This window comes from Malurus melanocephalus, unplaced genomic scaffold, assembly GCF_030028575.1.
Source record: "Malurus melanocephalus ecotype Western Australia unplaced genomic scaffold, MMel_1.1 scaffold_230, whole genome shotgun sequence".
Lineage (NCBI taxonomy): Eukaryota > Metazoa > Chordata > Aves > Passeriformes > Maluridae > Malurus > Malurus melanocephalus.
Window position 1 is genome coordinate 257,540 of NW_026623462.1, and position 9,161 is coordinate 266,700.

The 9,161-nt window shown below is 50.3% G+C and overlaps 1 protein-coding gene across 1 annotated transcript in view; it reads left to right on the forward strand.

Moving 5' to 3' along the window:
* Positions 1-9,161, forward strand: part of LOC130578498 (collagen alpha-1(XXVII) chain-like) — a 135,750-nt gene that overhangs the window by 97,702 nt on the left and 28,887 nt on the right. The window contains exons 34-37 of the mRNA XM_057374623.1: positions 181-234; positions 1,423-1,476; positions 2,045-2,098; positions 3,957-4,064. Of these exons, the coding sequence (XP_057230606.1) occupies positions 181-234; positions 1,423-1,476; positions 2,045-2,098; positions 3,957-4,064 (270 nt within the window). The remainder of the gene's footprint in view (positions 1-180; positions 235-1,422; positions 1,477-2,044; positions 2,099-3,956; positions 4,065-9,161) is intronic.

Here is a 9,161-nt window from a genome sequence, read left to right on the forward strand (position 1 = left end):
GCACGAGGGGACTCTTTGATGCTGCAGACCCCGAGCCAGCTCCAGGGAGGTAATTGCATTGCAACCAGGGCTTGGCTGTCCCAGGAGGGCTCTGCTAAAGGAATTATGTCTTTGATCTYGCTTTCTTCTTGGTTACAATGGGTTTTTTCATTATCTTGTTGGTTTTCTCTTTTTTCCCAGGGACCGCCAGGCTCAATGGGACAACCTGGCCCTGCAGGTGAACCTGGCATGAAGGTAAGAAAAACCCTGAGGGCGATTTCTTGGTCAGACTGAGGGGATAAAAGCAATTTGTGCAGGACTGAGTGACACTGCACGTTTTACCCCCCAGCAGCCAAAGCAGACAATGCATTCAACAAAAGATAAAGTTTTAAAAACCTAAAACTGGGTTAATTTTAGTCATTTTTACAAATTTGTGAGCTCCATCCCTAGGGTAGGCTGTCAGTGCTGGGGAGAAGCCCCATCCCAGGGATCTTGAGACTCAAGAGCTGTGAAGGGCCTTGGAAATGAAACTGAACTCTTTGCAGAACCAAAATCTGAATGGAGAGAGGAGTCCTTGAGATCAGAGATGCAGGCAGCTTCTCATTTGAAACCAGAAGAATCTTAGGAAGGTCCCAGACTTAAAAATACCCTCAGACAAGGTCCTGTCACAATTTCCAAGCCTCAGGTCTCTGGGGACTGAACTCCTCTGATGGTTAAGGGGGAAGGGTGCCCTGCTCCAGACCATGAATGCACCTTCTTGTGCACATAAAAGCCATCTCTTTGTTCAAATAAAACCCCAGTGCTGAGCAGCTCAGAGGGGGTTTTATTTAATCCTAACCCACTCGGTTTGAAGGTTTGCTCCTGTGAGCAGAGCTTTTGAACACACTCTGTGTGGRGCTTGAATGCAGTTTCCTCTGTGCTGCTCCTCACCGCCACCCCCACCCCATCCTTTGCCATGTTTTCCTTGGCAAATCTTCTGACACTTCCCTGGAGCTACCGTGACTTTGGCATCCTGATACTGCACGAGTGTTTGAGCTCCTGGCTGCCCTCCTCGGAGCAGGACACGATGGTTTGCACAGACACCCTTCACCCCTGTCCTTGCTGGGACCTTGTGGGGTGACAGTCCCGTCCTTCTCCTTCTCCAAGCTGGAAGGAGCTGCACCAAGCCTGGTCTGTGCTTGCAGAGCAGTGGGGTGAGGTGTATGGGCAGCTCAAACCTTTTTCCCTTGAATTCTGTGCCTTTCCTGAGCTCTCTTACGTGCAAAGGGCATGGATGGGCACTTGTGGGAGGGAGCTGCCCCGTGGCCATTTTATCCTCAGCACGACATTGGCAAAGTCCCTTTGTTTGCCAGCTCCTCCACCTTCTGGCCTCCCATTTCACTGCCATCAAAGATTCAGGTTTTCTGGAACTGGGGCTCAAAGAGCTGTTGGTTTTCCTTTTAGGGTGATCCTGGCCAGTTAGGAATCCCTGGAGAGCAAGGTCTCGTTGGCCAAAGAGTGAGTACAGCCAATTCTGSTGGGGTTTCCATGTGCCCTATGAGWTCCCCARAGCTTCTGTCCCWGCTCCCCCACAGCCTGGACAGGCTGCCCCTGTTCTCTGCACCCCATAACYCTCATGGCCCYGTTCCTTTTGTAGGAACAGACCCCTCCTGTGTCCAGGGGCCATGTCCGTGCAGGGACACGGGAGCAAAGGCGGCTTCGAGCAGGGAAACACTGGGAACACTGTGCACGCGTGGGAGGGGGGTGAATGCARGGATTGAGGCTGGCAGGGGCTGTGCCCCTCCTCAGCACTGGGGTCAGCTGTTGGAGCACCATRGGGAAGCCCCAGGTTGGGTGAATTCAGACTGAGCTCCTTTTCACGCAGCGGGTCCGAGGAGGAGGAGCTCGGAGTAGAGCAGGAGGATGAATTCCTGCTTTTGCTCCAGGAAGAGCATTCAGCCTTAGGATGTGAGATTGGACACGTGTCAGAGGGCAGGGCTGGGCTCCCCTCACTACAGCCTGGCTGCTGAAAGCTCGGGAAAAGCACATTTAGGCAGAGCCTGATGGTGTTTGCTTCTGTCCACAGGGAGAGCCCGGGCTGGAAGGGGACAGCGGGCAGCTCGGGCCAGATGGGATCAAGGTAAACTCACTGCCATGGGATTCCAGCTCTCACACACAGCTCTGTGCACTCAGATCCCTGTCATTCCCAGGGCTGGGATGAGGCCAAGGGGATCATTGGGTGCTCTGTGGAATAAGCCTCTGCCCTTCACTCTCTAAGGACTTTTTTTCTGCAAGCACATATAACAAACCCCTCCTGTTTCGCTCCTCTACCCACAATTTTGGCATTTGATCAGATCTCCAAAAAGGTCAAGTTCTTCAAAATCTGGTTTCCAACAATTTGTCTGTTTTATTTGAGTCTTTACAGATCAGATTTCCAGCTAATCAGGAATTCCTGGGCCTGGCAAGGGAAATCAAGAATTGTCCATCACTCTCCCCAGCACCACTGACCAGAACAATGTTGGAGAGTACAAAAACCAGATCCCCTTCCCTTGGCAGGGCCCCAGGAGCTCACTCAGGGCTCACCCTGTGTCTCACTGCTGTGGATTTGCTACCTTGCCTTTGGAGCAGGGCTCTGATTGCTGTCTCTGCACAGCCAGCCTTTCCAAACAGTTTTGTTCCATGGAAAAAAAGAGCAGCCCATCCCACAACAATGCAGTTTACTGCTTCTTTCCACTTAAACTATTTGCCATGTGTCTCTACTTCTGCTTATCTCTGAATGCTGGACCAAAAATCTCTTCCTTTAGGACAGTCAAGGCTTCTGTGCTCTCCTGCACTGCTGGCTGTGCCCAGGAGCTCTTGAACCAAACCAGCTCTTTCCACCCCAAAATGTGTCTCTGGAGACCAAACCAGATGTGTCTGTGCTCTTTAAGCAGATGGGATCTTGCTGAGCTGTCCCAACACAGGTGCAAGAGGAAAATGGTTCAGTTCAAAGCTGTTTGGCTGCACAAGTGCTCATGCTGCTTTTGGTGTTAAACTGGCTTTTTTAATTATCTCCATATTATTTGGAGTGGTAATACTGAATAATACAAATATTTACAAAGTWGTATYGATCTTGATAAAAGAAAAATCGCTSCAAATTTACTTCTCACACTTCTGTGATTGTATTTCTGGTCTGCGTTCCAGTTGGTTGTTCTTGTCCAATATTGAAACTTCATTATCTTCCTGATTTTTTTCTTAATTTCAAAGAYTGGAGAGCTTTAAGTGGATATTGGGATTTTTTTTTTTTTTCACTTGAAAGGATGGCCAGGAATTGGAACAGGAGGTGGTRGAGTCACTATCCCTGGAAGTGGCACTTGGGGACATGGCTTAGTGGTGGGCTTGGCARKGCTGGGTTGATGTTTGGATTCATTGATCTTAAACATCTTTTCCAACYCAAACAATTCTTTGATTCTGTGAATCTGTGATTCTGTAATTGTGATTTGACAGGACACCCATTGCTCAGAGCAGAGATCCTTTACAGGGCACAGTGACACAGTTTCACAGTGTTTATTGGAGCCCTGGGCTGATTCCTCTCTGGCAGCCAGAGCCAAGCAGCTGCTCCAGACAAACCCATCCTGTTAAAAAACTTTCAGCACCCCAAGCTCAGGGCTTCTGGGTGAGGCAGGGGAGACTTTCAAACCTTGTCTGCCTGCCTCATTCACGTGGGAGGTTCAGGCCTTCTTGCTGGAGAAGCAAAGAGTTTCAGGTTACTCTGTGTAATGGGGGAGTTCTTTCTCCTCCAGCCAAGAGATTTTGAAGAAAAGAAACCTGGGTTTGCTCCTTTTTTAAATGTCAAGTGTGTTATGACTCATCCTCATTCATCCTTTTGCTTGCAGGCTCTCTTCCTCTCAGACTCCTGAAATATTAATTACGTGGTGGGTTTTTTCCTTGCAARAGCCTCCTACAGTGGCCCATGTGTTGTGTGGGTATGAAAACCTCTCCCCTCCTCTCTTCCACAGGGAGAAAAAGGAGACCAAGGCCCGGAAGGAGAGAAAGGAGAAAAAGGCAGTGAAGGGCTGAAGGGAAAAGAAGGAGCTCCTGGATATCCCGGCATCCCAGGTGTCCGAGTGAGTCTGAGAAGCCCTTGGTGACCCGTGGGTTCCTGCAGTGAGGAGGGTGTGAACCAGGACCCTGCTCAGGGCAGGAGGTCACCTCAGATGTGACTTGTTGCCAAATGTGGTCAAGTGTGTTGTTTTTTGTGAAAAACTGCCTCCAAGAGAGGTTTGGTCATTCAGTCAGGATTCACTCGTGGGATGTGGATCACATCTCTGGCCTGTCACAAAAAGTGCCTCCCTCCTGCTTCTGTAAGATGGAACTCACAGGGTGTTAGGAAGGGAAGCACAGAGGACTGACAGGGGCTGAGTTTTCCCTGGATCCCATAGCTGGCTTGGCCYGGAGCTTGGAATTGGCCCCATTGTGCTTTCTCTGATGGTTCCTTGCTTGCTTCTGGTCTTCCTTTCTAAGATTTCCTCAGAGAGCTAGAAGAAATCATCAGGGTATGATTTCTGAATCCTCAGTGAATATCCTGGGCACATCTGGTTCACTCAGAGGTCTGGACTTGGCGTTGTAGAAAGAAAAAGTTTGATTCTGGCACTGAGATGAGAGGGAGCAGGGTGGTGCCAGGTGGAGCATGGCTCTGCCCAGTGCCCCAGTGGGCTGCTCTGCTTGAAATGTGGGGTTTTTCAGGTTGGTGACCTGGTTCCTTCATTGTGATTGCTGCCAGGGATCAGAGGTAGCAGCAGCAAGGCTCCTTCAGCAGAGGGAGAGCCCGACTCAGGGAGATGCAGGTGCTCCTGCAGCACGAGTTTACCCCTCATGCAGCTGGGGAACACACCAGCTCCACCCCACACATCTGGGGAAAAGCAGCAAGTATCCCAAATTCAAAGGCAGCTCTGAAATCCCAGTCAGGGCTGGGTGGGAAGCAGCAGTGCCAGCAGGTACCGCCGAGCACTGGGTGGATGCTCCACGGTGMAATGTTGATTTTCCTTCTGGTGATGTCGTGGCTGGCTACAAGGAGGGCAGGGAGAAGGGTGTGATGGGATGGAAGCAGCAAAAGAAGTGGATTTATGTTATTTTTGGGCTGAGGTTGGGATTTGAGCACTGACTCGACTAGAAGGTGGCAATATTGGCTTAATAGTGCAGTGCAGCTCCATAAATGCACAGAGTGAGCCTGCAGTCCTGCCCCAAATAAGGCCACCCTTGGCCACAGCCCCTGTAGCCAACAGGGAGCCCTTTCAGCATTGGGATCAYAGCACAGGCAAGGGTGGTCCCCAACACCCCAGCTCTTCCCAGCTGGCACAGCTGGACAGTGCCCTCCGTGTGCTGTGCTTCTGGCTGCTTCACGTGTTTACTTTGTGCATGTTTTAAGAACCAATAAAAATACTAAAATCATGCAAAAGCCATATTAAGTTATAAAGTAAAAAATATAGATTCTCTCAGACTCTGTCCCTGCTGTTTGCCAGCATGTCCCTGGGAACATGATGCTGCTTTCTTTTTTAATTTTTTTTTTTTTAAAAAAAAGGAGTCCATAGAGCCAAGATTCCTCCTCATAATCACTCCCTTTTTTTTTTTTTTACTGCAGAGTGCTATATTTCCATCTCCTATTTTAATAAGYTCCTTTGTATTTCCTTATGCCTAAACTCAGGCAGGTTTTCAGACCTGCAAAGGCTCCAGATAGTGCTGCCTGCCCTGCCAAATGCTGTTACCTAATGCACAGGCTGCTGTTCCTGCRCTCACTGAGGTCATTTAAACATGGAAGTCCTCTGAAATAGTTTTTCTCTCCCCACYGCTGAGAATTTCATTCCACCTTCCCATGGAGAGTACAAGTATCAGTGGGATTTTCTGTAGGTTTCTGCCAAGATGAGGTTTACAGCTCAGAGGTGCARGCTGCTAGAGGTAACTGCAAGTCCCTCCTTCCCAGCAGAGAGGTGGAAGCTGGAATATCCAGCCAGGCCATGCTCTGGAGGACAAAAAYCACCACAGGCACAGTCCACCACACCCTGGCAGGGTTATGCTGCCCAAAAATCAGTTTGGATGTTTCCAAAGTCTTCATCTTTTGCTACTGCATTTCCATTTGGCCTCTCCTCATCCACAAGTCCTTACATCATCTGTGCTTCWCCACATTCCTGCCTGGATCCACTGACTTTTTCTGGACATTTTTTTGCTCTGTTGCTTGTTGGGATATCCTGCTCAGCTACAGAGGCAAAGGGGGAGGTGTTGATGCTTCTGTGCCCTCAGGAGGAGAGATGCACACACAGGAATGTGTGCAGGTACCTGTGCCAGCAAACTGAGCTCCGTTTGTGGGGGTGAAGCTCATCTTCTGCTCCTGCAAGAGGCTGGTGTTGGTTTGAAGAGGAYGGTGCCCATCTGCAGCTGTGGACACAGAGAAGCTTCTCCCACACCTTGGCTTGTCCCTGTGTCACTCCAGAGGGGACCCACGGGGACATGTCTTCCACAGGCAGCAAAAGCCTCTGGACAAACCCTTTTCCATCACCAGTCTGTGCAGCCACACCACTCCTGGAAGATTTGTCCAAGGACGTGTTTAGTCTTAATCTTTATTTTGCTTATGTCTACAGGAATGTGGCACTTCACTATCAAGTGTCCTTGTGATAGATGTAGGAAATGAGGTGCCTGACTGCTCTGCAATGATCTGACTTCACTGCTGGTACATTTTCAGACCGTTTTGTATATCCTGGCCCAGGGCAGAGGCCGGTGCTGGCAGAGCAGGTACAGGAAGTGGGAAATTTGGCACACCCAGCGTGGCAGGAGGCCAGCATGAGAGATGGAGGGAGATTAGAAATTCCTGGATCTGCAGCCCTGGAGATGGCAGATGAAGGGATGTACCTTGGAAAGGTGGAGGAAGCCTCTTTGGGGTCGTGCAGGAGAGAAACACTCACCTGGCACTGGATGGGATCAGCAGAGGCACATCTGGCTCTCCTGAGCACAGCTGCATTTTCCAGAGAGCCATCATGATGCTGACACCACATGACTGCCTGAGCACGACCAAACTTCAGGAAACGCTTTTCAGAGATCGTTAGCTTTTACTTGGCTCAGCCATTCCCAGCATTAACATAKCTGAAAAACCCGTTTCCACTGTGGTTTTGAATCTCAAACAAAAAGCAGMAGGGAGGCCCCAGTCGAGTCTCCAGGGGTAGCTCGTACGTGTTTCAAAGCCAGTGGATTTCAGCAAACAAACCTGGCAGCTGAGATGGTCCATGAGCTTCACAGCTGTGGCTGGCAGGGCTGGAGGCAGCTGCAGCTGAGATAAGTGAGTATCCTCTATCTTTTGGTCACTCTGTCCAAGTTCACCCTGCTCCTTTCAGCCCCAGGTCCTGCTCAGTGGAGGAATGGGCCAGTTGAGCCCCTGGCCACGAGAGAGGAGTCAGAGCAGCAGTGCAGGATCCAGCTGAGATTCCCAGAGATGTGCACCTTTCCTGAGCTGCTGGCTCACACTTTATCTCCTCCCAGAGGTTTCTGCCTTCTGACACAAACTCGATGCCTTCACTTGACTGAGGCTCTCTTTTGAAYATGGCCTTTAGCCCTCTGGTTTGAACAACAAAGAGCTGGAAATCCCTTCCCCTTTCGATCACCAGGGACTGTTAGGGATCTACATTCGGAAATGGCTGGCTGGAAATCCAGAATTTTTGTATGGGCAAGGCAGGACAAGGATATTATCCTCAGTGTGGGGGGATACTGGAAGGTACAACACTGGCAAGGTATTGAGCAGCAGTGCAAGTGTCATGGTGTGGTTTGCCAAAATAAAAAGGTAATTTATCTGTAAGGCTGTGCCACAGAGCCTGAGAACATCCCTGGAGAGCAACCTGCATTCACAAAGGGTCTGGTTGCCCATCAGAACTGCTCATCACACCAGAATGTGGTTGAAGCCAGAGGCTGAAGTCACTGCTCTGCCACCAACAACCTGGTCAGGGGCAAGGGAGCCCCAGGAGCAACCTYTCCCCCCAAAAAGTGCTTCCCTCTGCTGCTGCTCCTCTGCAGTGATRGCAAACACAGCATTTCAGCCCTTCCCTGGGAGGATGACGGATCCAGCAGTGGCTGAGGAAGGCCCAGGCCAGTTGGCAGAGGGAGGGGATGGGTTTCCAGCTGCACTCCGTGGCTCTGCGCTGTGGTTTTCGTAATGTGCTGGTTGCCATACACGGCAGACATCTGATAGCAAGGGGTTTACAGTTCCAGGAAAGAAATTGGAGAGCCTGGAAGTACTGAAATACAACATGCTCTGAAACAAGAAAATCCCTCATTGTTCAGCAAAACTGCGAGTCGAGTTCTTTCCACTTCCTTTTTAACCTGAAATCYTATCTGCAGTGTCATTCAAGCCACRTCAGGACTCRGAAAGCTTTGAGCCAGACACTCCAATGGCCTAAATTGCCATAAACAATTACATCAGAGGAGATCTGGCTGCGTGTGCCGGCCCTGCTGYGGGGTGCAGATGTGCACCATCAGCCCAGAAGAGCTTGAAGGGCTGTAAATCCTTTTGCTCTGGTGGAACGAGATCCAAAGTCCTTTCGTTTGCTCTTCAAGAGGGTAGAGTGACGGAGCTGGGCTKGGGTGGAGAGCTGAGAAGGTTTTTTGAGAGAACTCACAGGATCAAGCCACTCTCCAGCACAGTTCAGAGCACAGAGTGAACTTGTGGCTCTTGGCTCTGGCGCTGCTCTCACTCCCAAAGCAGCAGCAACCCCACACACAGCTCTGGATGGTGTCCTGAGGGCCCTTCACATCCCATTTTCATCCCTCTCTCATCTACAGGCTACAATCCTGAAGTGGAAGGAGGATTTGCTGGCCAGGATGGACCTTCTGCTCTGCAGCAAAGCCACGCTGAGGTGGGGCTGCTGCCCTGGCTCCTCCTCATCCGACACATTGCTCTGGTACAAAGTTGTCCAAACACCACTTAGAGCAGGATTTGTCCCAGAGTGGTTTTTGCTCTTTGTTCTCTTCTGTTTCCTGCTGCTGAAAACACGATTCAAAGGTTTTCTGCAACAAAGCGCCTGGCTCTGCTGTCRCTGAATGCAGCCATTGACTGCACACACATGAGCTCAGCTGGCAGCACCACATCCAYGGCATTCAGCTCCTGAAAACGCTGAGCCTGCTCAAGTACAATCCTGGAGTCACCACTGCTTTTAATCTCTGCTCTCCATGCACAAGTTTATGGG